A 19,515-nucleotide genomic window follows, 5' to 3' on the forward strand; every position below is an offset into this window, starting at 1 on the left:
AGGTTATTCCTGCAGTATGAACTACAACTCACTCCCCCAAGAGGAAAAAGGCAGTGGCCCGAATGCATCTTGCACTGCTTTCAAGAAAAGATCCTTCCAGGTACAGGTGTGAACCTGGCAGAATGCAGAAGTGCATTTGTGAAGTGTGCTTCCTTGGTGAAGCAAAGGGAACTAGATCTTAACTATTGAGCTGTAAATTTAAGACCTAACTCGTCAGTGAACAAGTATGACTACGCAAATACCAGTCTGAAACCAACTGCAGCCTGTGTTGCATAGTAAGCTTCCTCTTCTGCAAGCATTTCATGAGGCTCATTAAGGAAACTTTTGACATTTCTGTTGTTACTTACCGCAACACTGTCATAGTTACACAAAGGGTGATTTTCAATGTCCATCTCCGTGAAATTCAATAGGACCCTATGGCCGTAGTCAACCTGGATAACCCAGGAACAATCTGTGTTGTTATTATAAGGTTGAGGATAGTTCGGAGAATGGATTTCCCCGCTGGTAGCGTGGAAAATACCACCGCAACCTGAAAAAAAGACATAACTGGTTTAATCAAAAGCTCTTCTAGGCTTAGCGAGATTCCACCTCTATTTTTAAACAAAGGGAAGAATGCCTCTATCTTTATCTTCTGCATTAAGCTTTTGTGAGATGAGTGCTCCAGCTGTTGAAGTGTCCTATCTGCAACACAAATCCATGGAAATTACTATCAGAAAGTACAACATTATCATTATTCATGTACATGCAACAACAATGCTTGTGTGCAATGTTTTTTTCAAGCCCCAAGCTAGTAGTAGATGTTGTAAAGGCTGAAGCACTAGTGGGTATTTCTCTGTCCTAGACATTGTAAAAGCAATCAAAAATACGGTTCATATGAATGCCACAGATAGCATACTGAGAAAGCAATGGCTCGTCCCAGCTGAGCAGAGGGGTAAGGAAACCATTTCTGAAAACATCAAGACAGCTAGGAACTCCATTTTCCCCATGAGCAGTACAACAGCTGCAAGCCTGAAGTTTCTACTTCTCTACCCATACAGCTGAGGGCTTCCTGAGGACTCCACAGTTGGATGGACTCCACAATGAGGACTCAGGTATTTCTGACCAGAATAGCTCTAGTGCTCATGAATATCTCAATAGCCTCCAATGATGGCTTCTGTGCAGGAAGTGACGGGGCTTTCAATTGGATTAACACAAACAAATGGACTTTTATATGTTCTAAAGGGATGGAAGAAAATGAGAGAAAGACATTTGGACTGCTGTAGATGGAGGCAGCCTGCTAGAAGGATAAAAACTATATTGTTACCGTGTTTTGTTGACTGGGTGCTTAACAGGCTAGAGCAGGGGTAGCAGTATAACAGGCAAGATGCTGTGAAGGGATGAGAAAGCTTCAGGGGGCATAAGCAGAAAATATAAGCCACCAGATCTCAAAAGGGGATTAATTCAAAAGAGTATTATAGACTTCTTTTATTAAAAAAAAAAAAAAATCTTGTGCCTTTCTCATAAAACTTGTGAGAATGGAGAAGTATAAACCTTGACAAACTAATGAATCAGTGTGCTTAATGAAGCAATACTGCAGAAATTTAAATCTGCCTCTCCTCACTTTTCATTGCAATTACTTTCCAATAATTAGCCTTTTCATAAGAACTCCCATGTAGAGACATGCGCTTGGGTCTTTTAAGCATGTCTCTTATTTTTCTGATTGCTGGTAAGGCTTTGAACAAATAATCACGTGGGACATGGATGAATGTTATAAAGTTCAAGTATTTACTAAATACTCCAAATATTTTTGGAGTTCCTCAGGTTAAGCCATGTTCTCAGATATTTTTGACTGTGCAGTTCAAAATCAAAAGCATCATTCAGCTAATAAGGGACTCTGGTGGGTGAGTGGGTGGGGAGAGCTGCCAGCATGCTGAAGTTCTTTTCTGATTACAGGAACAGTTTGATTAATTATATAAAGAAGAAACCATAACAAGGTAGACTGTTACAAAATACCTAAATAGGTCTAGATTTCAGCTAGTTATCTAGCTGAAAAAAAACCAAAATTTTTTTCCTCTGTGTGTTTTTTAGCATCACTTACTGTTACCAAATCACACATAAATTCTTGTTTTCAGTCTGATGCTGTTTGACTACTTCGAATGCTTGCATGGCTGATCTGTGATTCTCAGACTTCCTAAATTTCTCATGGTATTAACCAGTATACTCACCACCTGGGTTTTCTTGCCAGAAAGCATTAAAACCTTTCCCTGCCACTGCTGCATCTGTCTTGAAACGGACAATGGCTGAATTGCCAGTAGTGGAGACTCGCAGTGGGTTCTGCACTGATCTGGAGACACACAGCTGGGCTAGTCTGGGAGAGAGGAAATCAGAGCCACCATAGACCTAGAAATGGAAGGAACATTGTCAAAGTTTTTCAAAGAGACCATCTGTCACACAGAACACATGGGAACTGTTTAGCTATCAGGAAAAAAATTTTTGAGTATTGAAAGTGATTCAAGATTTTGAAATGTAAAGTAGCTAATAATTTTCCCTGCAGGTTTACTTGGTATCTGAACTACCTGGTACAAGCATGAAATTCTAGATGATTTCAAAACAGCCTTGCTGTTTATCCCCCTTGCTGGAGATATAAAACCAGATTTTTTACTGTGCTTGTGCAAATAAACTGTAACTCTTTGAAGGAACTTGTGCTGGTATTTTGTACCCTTTATGTTTAAAGGTACAGTTAAGACTGATTTTTAAATTGGGGCTAAATTTCACGACTCTTTCTGAAAAAAAAAAAAAAAATTGCAAATTTATTTACTTCAGTGGCACAATCAACATCCAAACTATGAGATTTTGGTCACTTAAACTATATTTTAATAATAGTTTTCAGGAAAAAAAAGGATATATGTCATACCTATTTCCCACAGAAGACAGGGTTTGGATTTTAAAAGTAATTATTTCCTATTCAGAAGAGTGTGCCTCAGGCAGTTATAAACAAGAAAGCCACCACTCTCTTAAACATCAGCAGCAGTATTGTGTACTTTATAATACATGCTTAAACCAATTCAAGTGAACTAGATGGTGGTGCTGAAGCCTTGTTAATCCTGTTTCTTGTTTTCCAAAACTTTCCCATCACCTCCAGAGCTAAGCGTAGTGCCTGGCTATATAATTTGTGCTCACTAACTGCTCACGGTGCCTGTCACTGCTCTGCCATTAGACGTATAAGAGAAATAACTTTTCTATTTTTAACTGAAAAGAATATTCAGTGACTCCAGGGTAACATGAGACCCCAGAAGCTGAAGCTTGCACCCTCAGAAGAAACAAGGAAATACATTTTTTTATAAACATCATAGTCTGCTAGATGTTCAGAAGACCATTTTGTTTTAGTGGCTGATTGCACAGGCTTAATAGCTTAAACAGTTCAGTTTTGACTGAGATAGCACTTTTTTGAATTCTGCAGGGAGGCTGCATGACTTGAATGTTCCTCTGTCCAATCGATCGTTTCAAGAAATTCAAGAGAAGTCAGAATAGATGAAATCACAGCTCAGATTAAGAACCTATAATGAAGCTGTCACAGTCTGGGGAAGAAGCACGTTTGTCCACTGGAAGCTCAGTGTCTTCAGCAAAATCTTACTGCCTGGCTGTTTGTGAGGCCCAGCAACAGCTGCATTTGTCAGAAGACTGATCAAAATGTAAATTTTAAAGACTGTTTGTGGTGCGCTCCCTGAGTCAGAGCCACAGCATGAGATCTAGCAGGAACACATGCTTTTAATCATCTAAACCAGCCCGAAGAATATACGTGGCAGAGGAAACAGCAGGCGTCTCAAATGTGCATCTAATAAGCAGCATGGACCAGCCTCTCACACCACCCCCACTGCTCCCTGAGGCCATCTGCACACCATGGGCAAGGGGACCCAACCCAGCTCTGACATAAATCCTGCTGGATTCTGTAGTATTACCTCAGAAATGAACTTGGCCCAAGCTGAACACTTATAGATGACTCGCTGGAAGAGAATTAAGGATTGGGAAGAAATACTGATAGAAACCCGAGGTTTGTGGGTCTCCTTTACATTGTTAGCTGTTCAAGCAATGGCCTTCTGCACAGTTTCAAAATAAAAAGCACGGTCAAAGGCATGCTCTTTACAGTTAGGAGAGTATTCTTTTTTCTCCTTTATGCCATTTCAATAAATCAGATGCTTTCACAAGGGCTGGAACAAACAATTTAGAGTGTTTCCATGACAAAACCCAATAAAATGTTACTTTTGGCTACAAAGAGGAAAACCAACGGTTACCACATAAAAAAAAACATAAGAGGGAAAAGAGAATAGATGGAAAGAATGAATTCCAGGGTGTGGTTCACAAAGAGTCACAGGATGTCTGAGTTGCAAACAGATAAAAATAAAAACAAAAACATTTCGTTTGATCAAAGCACCTGATCCAGAGATAAAATTATGTTGGATGGCATAGCGGGGATCCAGGACACTGCCATAAAGCCCATGGTTTTAATCTGTTCTTATCATTTGCTTCTGCCCTGTTAGCTCCATTTATTGTTAACAGTCAGCATTCCAGAGTTATGAGCAATAGAAAGCTGTTTTTATGTGGTTGGTCACCCTCATGACACAGATTTTCTGGGAATAAAACTGATCCCTGTCCAGATATAACTGCTAGCAAAGAGAGAGCCTGGCTTTGACAGAGAATTAAGAATTCTGCTAATACTTGATGTTTCTTTACATTTAAATGAGAAGACCAGAACATACAATTAAGTCTCAGAAGTGCAATAGATTGTCAGGGATCCTTTCTTTTCACCTCAGAGCTACATCTTTCTGTGGCAGAATATATTTATGATTTAGAAAAATCTGGACCATGTTAAAGAAAAGATGTCATAATTTAACAAAGAAGGCATGGTCATTTTTCTCTATATATGTATTTTCAAGAGAAGTAATTTTAAAAATATTTCTAACTCTTTCATTTTGTCCCAGATGATGGCTTCTATTTCCAAGAAACATTTCTATAAAATGCCTTTAAGAACAACTTAAAATTTGCTTCTGGATGTTTGCAAAAGGAATGGAATCTGATGGGTAAGAAAGAAAGACAGATTGCAACAGTGTTATAAAAGAAACAAGGAGGAGGAGGGTTAAAGGAGAGCATGTCAAATATTTGAGCATTCAGAAGCCACAGGGAGAATCTGAGGATTTCACACACTCAATTTTTACATAACTATTATTGCACAGTCTTGGTGAAACATACAGAAGTACTGGTATGGAAGGGACAGCTTGCTGAGGAGTCATTGTCAAAGGAAAGGGAAGGAGACAGTTGCTGCATTTTACAGGAATGAACATGCTTCAGAAAAAATGTGCAAGAGAAATATTCAAGAAACTATGGTATAAAAATGGGAAAGATCTCTTAGAATTTTCCTACAATTCTCTGCCAGATCAAAACAGGGGATATGTTTCTAACCAAAAGCTCAATCTATTCAGGTGAGCAAGTTTTGTGCTTACTGGGGAATTTTTATGACAAGGTAATATATTTTGGAAAAGCAATAGAAAAGAACACAAATTATTGCAATGTTCAAGACAGCTTCTTATTTCAGAGGGTAAAGAGGGTTAATGGGACAGGGAGGGACAGCAGGGTGCAGAGCTACTTTAGTACTGATTTTCTGGAAAGTTAATTGGCTTGAAAGAAAACGGGAAGCACAAGAGCCCACTATTCAAAGATAAGGAAAAAGTTAAATCAGGATAATATGAGAAAAAGCAGACTTTGAAACTCAAAGGCTTATTGGACAGGATACTCTCGGGAAGATAATGTGAGATTGAAAGAAGTTTGGAACCTTAGTGATCACTGAAATACAATTTTTCAAAGGCACACCAGGCATCTCTGTTTTTCTAACACTTTTTAAACTTTTGTTATGTAGTTTTCAGCCTGGACATACATAGATAACTACAGGTAAGAAGAGGACAAGACAGAGCCACCCCCAGAAATGGTTAACCATGTTCTTTTTTTTTCCCCACTAAATTGAAGTCATCATTTATTCTGTAGAGACTACATAAATCATGCTATGAACGTGTAATTTTATAACAAAAGCAAGAAAATGTGTGCATGGCAAGGCACATAAAACTCCACCAAATGCCTGCAGTTCACTGCCAGGTAGAACCTTTGATCCTACACTAAAACATGAACTGATTTTTAAAAAAAAAAAAAATTATTTATGTTAGGATATCTGTCAGCAGATCAAAGACAGGTGTTGGGAACTGGATGAGCCAAGGTCAGGAGATGAGTAACTCAAAGGCATGCCAATTCTGAGGCCAGGAAGGCAGGGAAGCTCAAACAGCAAGGTGAGCATCTGTGCTGATAAATGAGTAAGGCTGGAAAGAAGTAAAACATAACAACTAAGTTTGAAATGGTAAAGAAAGAAAATCCAAAACCTTTGGCAGGGACAGAAAGCAGCAAACTGTAGGATCTTCCTAAACCTTCTTTAAGCAATTTGTGCCTGGCAACCCACTCACTGGTTTTAGGCCAGCCCTGCCAATAGTCAAAAACTTGACAGGCAAATGGTTGTCAGCCTGTACTCTCACTGGATCGTGACAGCTCCTGGGTGACCACCTGCAGATGTAGACACTGTCCTTGACCTATTCAAGAAATGGTCAACCACAGCAGACTTAGATTTTGTAGCTGTTTAATGGATTCCTCTGGGTAACAGAGACATAACTGAAGCTTATAGGCAGATTAGCTTCAATGTAGTTAGTTTTGGCACAATGAAACTGCAGTACAATAGACTTCGTCAATACCAAAACCAGCCAACACAGGTCTAACACTGTCTAAACACTAGCCAACACCTACTAACAGGCACTGGTTAGCAATGTGCTATACACTCATACTTGCCAATGTTACTGATGGAGAATTCATCGAACAACTTCCTTACACCCAGATCCTACAGAATTCTCAAAGTCAGCAGGATACGCAAAGCACAGCGTCCATTTGGGCAAGACTTCTACTTCATTGCTAAGCTAGGGAAGCCTGTTTCAGAGCCTGAGAGTTATGTTACACATCTCTTCTACTAATACAAACGCTTACCAATCATCTGTCTGGCAACTGTATATTTAGGACCTGCTCTGGGATGTGGGTTAAGTCTTCCAGCAACATTGCTCATGAGTGTGCACTAAGGACCATGAGCTGGAGAAATCAAAGCTATAAAGGTGAGAACAGGGAACAGTGAGTATGTGTAGGTGCTGGACAGAGAGCTGTCTAGCTGTGTGCTGGTTACACATCACATCAACCAGGAGAAGAGGAGAAAAAAGGCCCCAGTACAAGTACAAGATCTCTTAATCAATCTTTGGGGTTCATTACAAAACATTCAAATGTCACCCACATATTTACACTGAAAGACACAACTTCCATTAGTGATCTCAAATGTCTCTAGTGACAGTGACCTGGAAAGTCTATACTTCTAAAAAATTTCTTCCTAAAATTATTTCCTATCCTTTCTTCATGCACTAGAAGTCTATTCAAATCTGTTAGCTGGGGTTGGTCACCTGGCTGCTTCTCAATGTGAGCACAAAGATATTGTAACAGGATGTTATAACAGGACCATCTGGTCTGGGTCCCTTGAATGGGACATTTAAAAGACACTTATGGGTCTCTTAAATGTCAGTAAACCCTGAGAGAGGCTTCTTTTCTCCTTCTTCTACCATCCTAAGATGATTAGGACATTCACTATTCTTTTATTCTTTTTTTTCTGAGTACAAAGACTCTTCATAGCAACACTCAGGGTTATAAACCTCCCCACTTCTATGGAAGGTCACTCACAAAGTCTCCCTTCACTTATCCCTCCAGTGATCCATCATCTTCTTTTACATCAGGAAATTTTATCTCTGTGGTACAGCATCCTACACTTAGTTCTTGGGAGAAGGTGGACTTTTTAAGACTGAGTTTTTCAGAGCAGTTTTGTCCTTGTTAAGAAGTGCACAGTGCCTACCATCATTACTGATTAAGGTATACAGGCACTAAAGGCCTAAAAGCAAAAACTTGTGAGCATTGTGGTTTCTGTAGCAATATCTGTGGAACATAACCGTAACCACAGAAGAAATGGGAAATTGCAGTAAAATTGTTTGTTCTGTTCCTGCAGTTCTTAGGATCATCTGCTCCAGAAAGAAACACATGCAACTTGTGTATTTTTGAGGAGTAAAGGTATTGCTCTTACCTCCAAAACATCATAGTTGCAGTTTGGGTGATATTCAATGTCGAATTCCTGAATGGTGAGTTGAATGCTGCTACCAGGCGCTGTGTGGATGTACCAGATGCACTCCCTGCTGCTTGGGTATCTGTTGGGGTAGCCAGGGCTGTGAAATGAACCAGAAGGGCCAGAGAGTTCTCCTCCACAACCTGACAACACAGTAAAACAGACCATCAGTGAGGGACCATGGCAAAGCCTCTGGCAGCTCTGCAATGAGGACAGGCCTTAGCACCCATTTCATGTTCAAATGGGTATTCTGGGCTTGAGGGTCTGTCCTGTCGCAGGGAACCAAAGTCTAGCAGGGAAAAGAAACTCAAGACCAGCAGGCTGGACCTGCTGGCACTGCCCATGCAGTAAGCACTCCACCACATGTTTTAGCATGTTTCTCACCATACATCAGCATCTGCTTTGACAGCTGAAGACACTGAGATGCAGAGGAAAAGTCACATTTTTGCTACTTGCTTCTAACTTTAATCAGTTCTAAAAAACTGAATCAGATCCATCCTCAGCTGTTACTGACCTCAACTAATACACGAACTAAGATATCATAGGCAGGGCTTCCTATTGTTAAAAAAATGCCATTTCTCACTGCTTTAGAAATCATAAAATTAAAGAGAATGCCATTTCCCTCAGCCCACTGAGCATGATTACTAGCTGCCAAGTCACAGTGGATAAACTGGCTTTCTGACATTTGGTGTGTTTAATGTTCTTTTTTATTGATTTGTAAGAGATGTTATGTTTGAAAAGTTATGTACCGTGTCTTCAAAGAAGAAATTAATTTCCTAACCTCACTCTCCAGCCCTTTGGGTGTTTAAGTTCTTGCATATTATGTGCAGGCGTCAGCAGGGTGAGAAGTCACAACAAACAGCCCAGTGTCTGGGCAGACTTATATCAGCTGCATTCATGGTGAAACCTCACTTTTAGAGAAGCCAGTAGGATGGCTGTGTATCTGTCACATGCAGAAAGCAAGGGAATTGTGTGTTTGGTGTCACTTTACATGTGTGTTGCTCTGCCTTGCAGCAATGTTTTTTTCCCCTCTGCATTTCAAGCCCCAAGATGCTTCCTTTAGGCACTAGATAATCTTTTGCTTACACAGCTTTTATGGGGTTACTCAAGCTTCATAAGTAAAGCCCTCACTCCATCAGTCTCTTTGGTTTGATATCCAGAGGGAAGGTTCTGCCACATAGCATAAAGCCCCAAAATGCTTAATAAAACCGCCTAACAAATCATCAACTCGATGTTCCCAGAGGCAATACTGCGCTATGTTAGAAGTTATATATAGCACCTGTCTCAGAACTTTTAGCTATAGGAGATATAACATAAAACAAATAAACTACACCTCTGACCTGCTCAACTCATTTGCAGCTTGAACAAGGTATCTCTGGCCATTGCTCTGCTTAACACTTCTTTTTTTAATTCAGCAAGCTATAAGTCAATAAATTGCAAATGCTTTCCTCAACACCTTCTGTGACACACTGGTGTTTATTGAAGGGTGGCTGCTAAGCCCCAGAAGCATTTGCTATCATCTCTACCATGGGGTCCTTCAGCTCTTTGCTGAGATCTTGAGTCTGGCTTTGCCACAGTTGGATCAAGGACTTCTAGGACTGCAAAATACAAATCTATGAGAGGAAAGAGCAGTGAATCTGAAATGGAGCAAAGCAATAAGAAGCTATTTTAAACTAAAACTAAACCATCTAAAATGCAGATGTGAGGAAGACTCCAGCCATGCCAGAATTGTAACACAGATCTCTCAGTTCATCACCCAGTATTCATTTGAGAACCATCTTTTGAACACAAGAATTCCCACAACTGAACAATAGTCATCTATGACCCCGGAAAGCCTTTACATGGCTGAAGTTGACCTCACAAGTGACTTGGCATGAGCTTAGTTGTTCTCTGTTTTTCTCTACCTTGCTGCACAGGATGCTCCATAACCCTGAGGTGGTTTGCCCTCCAGCCACAAAGCTACACTGTCAAGCTATCCATGTCTCAAGGAGTAAGAGAAGCTTTTAAGTGAATTTGAAACCAATGCTGCCTTTGGTCCCTCTGGAAACAGAAAAAGGTAGTGCACTTACTTCCCTGAGGCCTGCCAGCACCAGTGGGTAAAGGCTAAGCCCCTGCAACTTCGAAATCCATGAACATTTCAGCAGACAGACAGAAAGGAAGAAAGCTTTGGTGTAACCCAACAGCCCATTTTTTTTTTCCCAGTGCCATCAGAAGATGGCATAATGTTCCTCAAAAGAAACCAGGCTGTTGTGTTTTATAAACTGGAGGGGAAAAAAAAAAAAAAGAGAAGGTGTCAGCAGGCGGGCAGCTTTACAGCTGAATTTGCAGGGTGAGTTACTGTCTTTATTTTCCCTCAGCAGCAGGAAGGACACTGCTGCTGGACAGACTTCAGGATGGGAAAGCTGTCGCCAGCTTGAGAAACAGAAAGATTTCTCAACAGACTTGATGGCTGGGCTCCTGAGGGGGTGGGAACGGGCAGGCAGGGGAGTTTCAGCTGGCGAGAACAAAGCCAATCGCTGTTTATCGCAGCCTGAAGAAAGCTGGGAACATTTTAAAACTAAACAGGCAGCTATGACTCAGCTTCTCCTACTAAGAGTTTCCTGATAGCCACAAAGACATGTTTTTTTATTTAAACCCAAAATGGCTCAGATGAGTGGAAAGCTTGTGTGCTGTGCTTTGACGCACAGACTTTTCTTTCTGTGCAGCCCTTGCAGGTAGCATTCCCACTGCCCACGCTCCCTCTCCCGAGTGGTTTATGTTTTCTCTGAGCTCAGTCAATATTCTCTGATGGGGTACGTGAAGTACATGAATAAGAATGTCAAACTGTTGTTAATGTGCCATTTCTTTTCTTCCAACTAGAAATGTTCCCAGAAAAGGCTTTTTGTTAAAAGAGAAGCGATTCTTCTTAAGTGTTCCAGTGAAATGGTGGTAAAGTTTAGATCTCAGTGATTAATTTCTTACAATGAGTGTGCTGAACTCATGTTGCCAATCATTTATTAGTTGTTTGCAAACAGATCAGAAATTGCTTGAATTTATGCCTAAGCATTCACTAACTATTATCTGAATAAAAGACTCACTGATCTTTGCAAATATGTGAACTTCACACCTGAACTACTTTGCCAGACCTACATATGCATGCATAAACCTCTATATCAGAATAGAAACACAATTTCTGAACTTGCTGGCCAGCTACCAGAATGTTTATATATTACATTTCTGCTCTTTTATGGATGAGGTAAGAATCAGTTCAGTTGTGCTTTTTCTTTTAAATATAGAAGCCATATGATTTTAACAAGATATTTACAGAAATACATAAAAGATTAAAACAAATGTCCCTGCCTTTAAACTTGCAACATCTGTGGAACACTAAAATGAAAAAAAAAAAAAAAAAGGTTGTGAATATCAGAAAAACAGTTAACAATGTTCTGTGTTGTGTTTTATGTATGGCCATTATGGTGCTACTGGAACCTGAAATAATGATAGAAAAAACATTTTAAAATCCTTATAAACATTATATGTGAAAGATTTGCCTAGCCTTAGAATTAAAGAAAAAAAAAAATTGTCCAGGAAAACCATTTCAAAATGAGAATCAAACTCTGACTTTGCAGCCTGTATTTCAGTTCCTGGAACATTATGGGTCCCTACTATTCACAAACTTTTTGTCCTGAATATTTTTAAAAGGTGACTTTAGAATTTGAGCTCTGATTTATTTTGGTGACTTTTTCAGTCCATTTTCATTAGCCACAAAATTCTTGTAGCACAATCACTTTCTCTGATTGGATCACAGATACAAGGAAACCTAAAGTTTAATATTATTCATATTATTTGTGTGCTACCTATGAAGACAGATTCCCTGCGTTTAAGTATAACCATTGAAAATATAACCATTAAGTATAAACATTAAGTATAACTCTCTTAAGTATAACAATTTAAGATGCTTATACTAGACTTTGAAATGTGCCTTGTCAGATTCTTAAAATAATCAGAAAATATATCAGTCAAATTACATTTATATGAATGGTGTTCAGGCTGAAGATGTAGAATTTGCTGTAGATGTGCATTTTATTACATACATATATGAATATATGTGAACATATATATGGATTTTGTATTCAAAATGACAGCTTCAAGAAGAATGTCAGTAATTTTGGAAACTTTAGCCCTCAAATAAACTGAGAAAAAAGAGAGAGGAGATACTGTTTTAGTAGTGTAAAGGTACTGGAATTCTCTTGAAAAATGTTTAAAACAACTACCTAACCTGGTGTTAGTTGCTAGGAAATTGGACAACAAATAGAAAGCTCAGGAAATTTGGTGTCTTTGGTTTCCTCTAGCTAAAATCTAAGTAGTCATTGAAGATTGTGCAAGGGGTGATTTATAGATCTTTCCACAGTACTGCTAGTCTGGTTTGCAGATGGTGTTCATTAACCAAAGAAGAATCCCCATTCTCATAGATAATTATACATGAATAGAGAAGTAGTAATCTGTGGAAACCTCTATTATTTGCAAGGTTTATTCATGGGTATATTTTAGCCACATGCTAGAAAAATCCCTTCCATAAAGTTCAAAGTGAACAGGCACTGTTCCTGCAAAATCAGGGTTAGGGAAGTGAAAGGAGTTGTTCCATTTGTTGTGCTCATGGCGAAATGTTTCAGTGTACGTTAACTGACTCTAGCTGCAAGGAGCACACAGAATGAACACTGGCTTGTACTGCACTAATACTTGCATGAAGTATAACTGCAATTTGATTTTGAAATCTTTTGCTGTCTTGAGTAGGTTTAGTTCATAGAATATTATCCAATAGGAGATAACCCAGCACTATAACTTTGTGATGAGGGTTTATGCAAGAGTAAAAACTCAAGTGAGAGATAGTTTGGGCTTTTTATTTCCTTTTATTTTTAATTTGTTAATCACTTCTGTAACTTTGATTACTTTGTTTTATCTATCTCCTGAATTCTGGTTGTTTTTTTTTTTTTTTTTTCAACATATCCCAGTCTGAAATCTGTAAGATGGATAATAAATATAGACTACTGGGACACAGAGTCATAAAGGCAAATTTAGGTATTTAAACAGGAGCCGAATCCTCCAAGATACCACATGGTCATAGTTCCCACATCAGCTCCCAGTATTCAATGCTTTAAAAAAAAGCTGTTTTCCAGCTCTTGGACACTGATTGAACTGTTCAGCAACAAACATTTTGAGAAAATGTTGACCCTTATGTATTAGTCTGGGGTGGTCCAACCTGCTGAAGAAACAGAAATTAGTTCACCCTCAACTCTCACAGAGAACATGTCTGTGTTTTAAATAGCCAGACTGCAACACAAAAAGCCGCCTCTGAACATGGTAGCACCCACAACTCAAAACAACTGCTCAGGACTTGAAAAGATCAGACCCTGTGCATCCTTACACTTAATGTGAGAGAAACACACTGAAAAGGAATAGTCATTTTTGAAACCTGATCTAATGGCAATTTGTCAAAGGATGCACAAGAAATCCACAACAGAGCTATGATTAAGGATTAAGAAATCTGGGCCTCAGCTCCCTCACTGATCTGCAATGCAATATTCTCTCCAGCAATCCTAACAGATGCCTGGCAAATGTTTGCAGTGAATGGTTTCTACATCCTAATCTCATCTCATCTCTGTTTCTGTTATGCTTCCCTGAAGGAGTAACCAACTATTTCACATTTTACTTCAGTAAAAAACTTCAGTCTTCACTTATTGTATGCCTTTTAATAATTTTGATCTTCTGAAAATACAGACCCAGACTAATGAAACCTTCTCTACTCATGAACCAAGTGGCTTTCTCCACACGTTAACCACCAATCATTTCTTAGGGAAATCCAAAAGAAAGAAGATGATGGTGAAGCAGAGGAGCAATACAATACTTTGGGCTACATAATTATTTTCTCAATAGTGTGCTTTGCTGCTCTTTTAAAGGGGGAATTAATGTGTCACATAAAACAGAACAGTGGGTGCAGATTTTGACTATGCTGAGAAGAGGTAATTGAATTTATAAGCTCTGCTGATAATCAAGCAGCCAAATGAGCAAGCTTCCAGTGAAATGCAGATGTATATATAAAGCAGTTAGCTCCAACATTCACATTGCTTAATAAGGCAAGTGACAAATCTAGGAAATATGTGTCTTCTCAGATAGTGACAGTTGTCACTGGTGTAATTTTGTACTGAAAGACCTTTGCCCTTTTGGCCTCCTGATTACTTTTTTAAAGGAAAGCAATTCAATTGGCATGCCATCTTTGCATGCATCTAGACTGTTACAAAGAGTTTGTTCTTTCTCAAAGGACCAATATATGCCCCCAAATATATTTTCCTATATTAAGCTTCCTAATAAATATCAGAAATGTAATGAGCACCTTGCAGATTCAAGCTTTCAATTTTTGGCCAAACTGGCTCTAAATCTAGACTCATCAGTGAAAGCTCCTCAGATGAACAGTGTTATTTCAGAACCATAACCCCTTTTAAATTTAACCCTTTCGCTACAGCTTTCTATACAAGTTAATATTATACAGGACACTTTTAAGCATAAATAACAGCCTTCTCCTTAGATCAGTTACTAATTCTGTCTCTGAGAAAGCCTAGGGACTGTATTCTTCAGAAACCCAGACCAGTGTCTCAGCAACTGAAAAGATTCAAATGCTTCAAATCAAAACACTTTGAATTTGTGTCATGTGTGGCTGGAGGGGCTCCTCGCTTCTGTTATCAATGCAGTAAGCTTTTGGCTTTTTGTGATCACCTCATAACTGCAAGCAAATCTGACAGAAAGAGTGAGAACTGTATCAGGCACGTGGTGGCAAATGTTAGCACTGCAATCTTTTATCACCAAAGCATGTGAATATCCTTGATATACATCTCATTGATGCTTCACAACCTCCCATGAAGGAGCACATGAACAGCCTGAGAAATAGGTCACAGGAGCTGGAACTCTAGAGCATACATTTGTCACTTGAGCAGAAGTAAAAGCTCTTCTCTCACCAATATATTTAGCCTTTTTATGGTCTTGTCAGGTGAGATGTTACCAGATCCAGGTTTAGATTCTCTTCAGGGTTTTCCCTCAGGGAAGAAGGGACCCAAGTACTTCACTGTGAAATACCCCAACATCAAAGGCTGCCTCTCCTGACAAGTTCCCTGGACAAGGAGAGACTCTCTAATGATCTTTTTTTTTTTTTTTTTTTTTTTTTGTGTGCATTTTAAAGATTTTCAGAAGGGAGAAGCCAGTATAGCACCCCAACCGCAGGAACATATCTCATTTTATTCAGTCTAGGACAACAGTATATGCCTAGACATTGTAGCCACCAAGGGTAAGAGGGCCATCCATATTTGTGCATGACACCAATCAGGAAAAAAAAGGAAGCACCTGCAAGGAAGGAGACGGTTACAGCTGTGGTCACCGCTGCAGGTACTTGAACTCCTATTGCAGACTGTGAGGTGTTGCAGCTGTGACGTACAGAGCCAGCAAGGGCATCACCTAGGAAGCAGCCCCATCTGAACCCACGGATCCTGCTCTGCAGGACATAACTCCACGTTAGCAATCTGGACCCTGTGCAGCGTTAGGCTGCAGTTTAAGGTCCAGGAATTAACAGAAGGGCAGTGCTGTCCGACAGCGGACTGAATGTGTCAGTGCAGAAAAGGAGTGGAGGGGGGTGGGGAGTCCGGGAAATCCATGAAGGGAGACGTGGAAGGAAAGCACAATAGCGGTTACTACATGGGTAGATTCTGGAAAGCTTTCAGAGCCTTAGAAAAGCAAGTTAACCCAGCACCATGGCTACCGTATGGAGCTGATGTCATCTGGCTGGGCATAAAAGCCTCCACTTCTTTTGTGCAGTCCCAGAATGACATCACCTCGAAGCACAGGAAGGTACCTTTGTGTCGCAGCACTTCCCCCTCTGGGCCCTGCCACCCATCTCGCTCCTCTTGCGCACGTCCCCCCTCTGCCTAGACGTGCTCCTGGGCCTCCGCTGAAAGCCAACGGGAGCCCTTTGGGAGCCTGCCAACGCCGGCACTCTGTGGCAGCACGGAGGGGCTCCTATTCAAACCACGTCCAGCGGCCATACCCCTCGGCAGCTCACAGTGGGGCCTCCGCAGCCCCTTTCGGCTGCTTCACAAAGCCCTCAAGGCTGAACGGTGTGAATTGATTAGACAGACAGGGCAACTGTGGCAATTCAATTATTTTCAAGGTTGGAGCCTCTTTGATGGGATGTACAAAGGCACAAGATTTAATCTTGTTACAGCCCAATATTGCTGTTAAATAAGCAGAGTGAAAAAGTTGCATTTGTACCCTCACTTGTGGAGAAACTGCAAAGATAGGTTGAAGTTGCACAGTCATTAACAGGTTTATTTATAATTGGTGTGCATGCTTGCCTATTTAAAGAGGCCTGTGGCGGTCTTTGTGACATGGAAGAACAAAAGGAAAAACACCCAAAGAATATCCTGGCCAATGTTATTTCATGCAGAGCAGGGGGTGGGAGGCAGCTGGAAGTGAATGTGCTTCCTAACAAACTAAGCATCAGCAAAGAAAAATAGAGAGAAGCCTGCACAGAAAGCACAAATCTACAGGAATGTGGCAAACTGAGGGCTGCGTGTTTCCTATTAAGAAGTCCCAGCTACCCACAAGTCTCCTGTAATAGCATATATCTCCTGTTCTGTACAGAAAATCTGCAGATGTGCCTCACCCTTGTGCCTACTCCTGCAAATGAAAGTATATGTCACTAATGGCTCTGAGTCTCTGACCAGATGATCTTCAAAAGTGTGCATGTATAGAAACATCCACTGGGAAAGTATTTGAGGAATTATGAGGAAACGCAATATTTTTAGCACTGTAATGGGTTCTTTCTACCTATCTGACATAGTGTGGTGCAAGATGGAACTCCACTACACATACAGGGAAAAAGGAAACACACCTTCCCAGGGGAAACCTGGTTAACTTACCATTAACATTCCACAGCATCTGGAACCCACTTCTAGCATTCAGCCCATCAGAATAAAACACCACATGAAGGCTGGTCCCTGTAGTACTCCCTGCCAGTGGAAGAGACTGTCCACAGAAAGTGCCTATCAGGTTAGATTGTGCATCAGGCCCATCGTAGAGCTGAAATGAAACAAAAAATATCCCAGTGAGTCAAAAGCAGCTCTGAAGTTCTTAATGTTTTGTACAGGATGTCAAAGAAGGAGTAGTGGGACTTCTTGCAGTGGCCACATTAGCACAGCAGTATGAGTTCTGAGGAGCATGGAAAGATTTGGATGAAACGATAAGCAAATATAACTGCAATATGTCCTTAAACCTGGCTGCACACTTGATACAGTAGGAGGGTTTTTCTGTTTCTATTTTTGTGTGTATTGAGGGTTGCTGGGGAAGGAGATAAAGGACAAGTGACAATGAACTGAAATAGAAAGTAAAAGGGGATGCCACGGGCCTGACTTGACTGTGCATCTAAGATGCTCAGTGCTTCCCAACCATTGGTGACAACTCTCTTACATCCTCATTTCTTTAAGACTGCAGTCAGATGGTTTCAGGACTGACTGAACTTGTGATCGAGAAAATCAAGCACTTGGCATCACCAGGGCCTCCCAGATTAGTGATGACAAACAGAAAACCAAAAGCAAAGTAAATTCTCAAAAACCACAGGGCAAACTTCACAAGTATTTATTTATTGCTTCATTATCTTATGCTACTGTCCTGCTTTGAAGAACAAGTGGACTGAGTCATCCTTTCTGAGCTTTTGTGCTTAGAAACGTTTTATGTTTGACCTCCTAGTCATATTCTGTGTGACAGTATTTTGACTCAGTGTGTTGGTGGATGTAGCCAGCCTGAAAATCTTTCTGTCCCGCAAATACAGAGGAGAAATCTTCTATCTCATTCTTAAAACATCACCACTCTGGAAACAAACAAACAAATAGAACGCTAAATACTTGTGTATATAAATTTTGAAATATGAAGTTAGTCATATACTCCCATTTAAATCAAAACAATACAGTTTTGATGGGATGATAGTAGATTCTTGGAGCTTTTAATCCTCTTTGCATTTATTACCTCCAAACAGGTCGAAAGGGTCTTTCAAACCGTCATTTTGCAAATTTTTTCAAGTCCAGTAAATCATACTGAATAAGCACCTACGTTCCCCACCAAAGATCTCAATGCTCAGTGTCATTTCTCAGGGGTGAGGTGAATAACTTTTTGCGAAATTGGTAAAAATGATACATTTTAGCTAAATTGCCTTTGACTTACGACATCAGATTGTCGGTTGTTGTCAAGTTAGGAGTTGTTTTATTATTTCTACTTATGTTGCTATGATTCTTAAGTTTAGGAAAACAGCAACCCTTGTGCTTTTTTACCACTTTGCCATGGTTCAGCCAGTCTTCTGTCTCACAGAGCACATCTTCCTAACACAACCCAGCAAATTACTGGCACAGAAACCATGTCTGAATGTTCTTTGTGAGTTTTTGGCCTGCTTCTTTTCAGAATTACAGCAAAAACTTTTTTCTGTTGTGAAGCCATCAACAAGAAGTTCTCTCTGTGCAAAGAATCAAGTCTATGATCTCTGGAAAAACAGCTAATGTTTATTTATCTTTGTTCTCCATTCAATCTCTTTTTCAAGTTATCTCTTATTCCACTAAGAATTCTCCTACACTCAACAGCCATAGCATAGGAGTATGATATTATGGTAAATACTGATGAACTGCACTGGTTATTAATTTTAGCATACATTTTCTAGCAGGCACACATATGTGAATCAGTAATTAAACCCTTAGCTTTTCTGTTCAAGATGTTAGTCTTGCAAAACCTTCAGAAATCTCATTGTTGATTTATGACATAGCTGAGGGGCAATAAATGCACTCAGAAGGCTTCAAATCCTCAATCAGACAGTCTAGTTTGAATGCCTTTTTTAAAAATAAAAAATAAATTGGATATAGTTCAGATAGAAGATAGGGACAAACTGCAGAACTAATTGTATGGTAATATTCTATGGTCTAATGGCTTGTGGCCATTAATCCTTTTTGCTTTCAACCTTCTAATGCAATGAAAGGCTCAGAGCATGAAAAATGTATTGGAACATGAGAACTATAACCCATTTCTTATGATTTCTGTAGACGAGATCAGTAAAGCCTGGAAGTTTTTAATTGCACAGCTATTGCTGGTAGTTTTTGCAAAGCCTGATCAGATGTTGTTGATAATAGACATGAAATTGTTGTAGATTAGATGTTAAGAAGTTGAACATTCATCAGTATTCTTTCCAAATTTAAACTTGAAGGACCGCCTGACAGACAGATGAGCTGTCCCATGCCTAG

The 19,515-nt window shown here is 39.8% G+C and overlaps 1 protein-coding gene across 1 annotated transcript in view; it reads right to left on the bottom strand.

Moving 5' to 3' along the window:
* Nucleotides 1-17,317, bottom strand: part of LOC103772072 (cubilin-like) — a gene marked incomplete at both ends in the record, with an annotated part of 34,326 nt that extends 17,009 nt beyond the window's left edge. The window contains 4 exons of the mRNA XM_008939392.1: nt 348-529; nt 2,205-2,379; nt 8,177-8,358; nt 17,158-17,317. Coding sequence (XP_008937640.1) covers nt 348-529; nt 2,205-2,379; nt 8,177-8,358; nt 17,158-17,317 — 699 coding nt within the window. The remainder of the gene's footprint in view (nt 1-347; nt 530-2,204; nt 2,380-8,176; nt 8,359-17,157) is intronic.
* Between the last annotated feature and the right edge of the window lie 2,198 nt (nt 17,318-19,515).

The sequence above is a fragment of the Merops nubicus genome, unplaced genomic scaffold, assembly GCF_000691845.1.
Source record: "Merops nubicus isolate BGI_N331 unplaced genomic scaffold, ASM69184v1 scaffold26384, whole genome shotgun sequence".
NCBI lineage: Eukaryota > Metazoa > Chordata > Aves > Coraciiformes > Meropidae > Merops > Merops nubicus.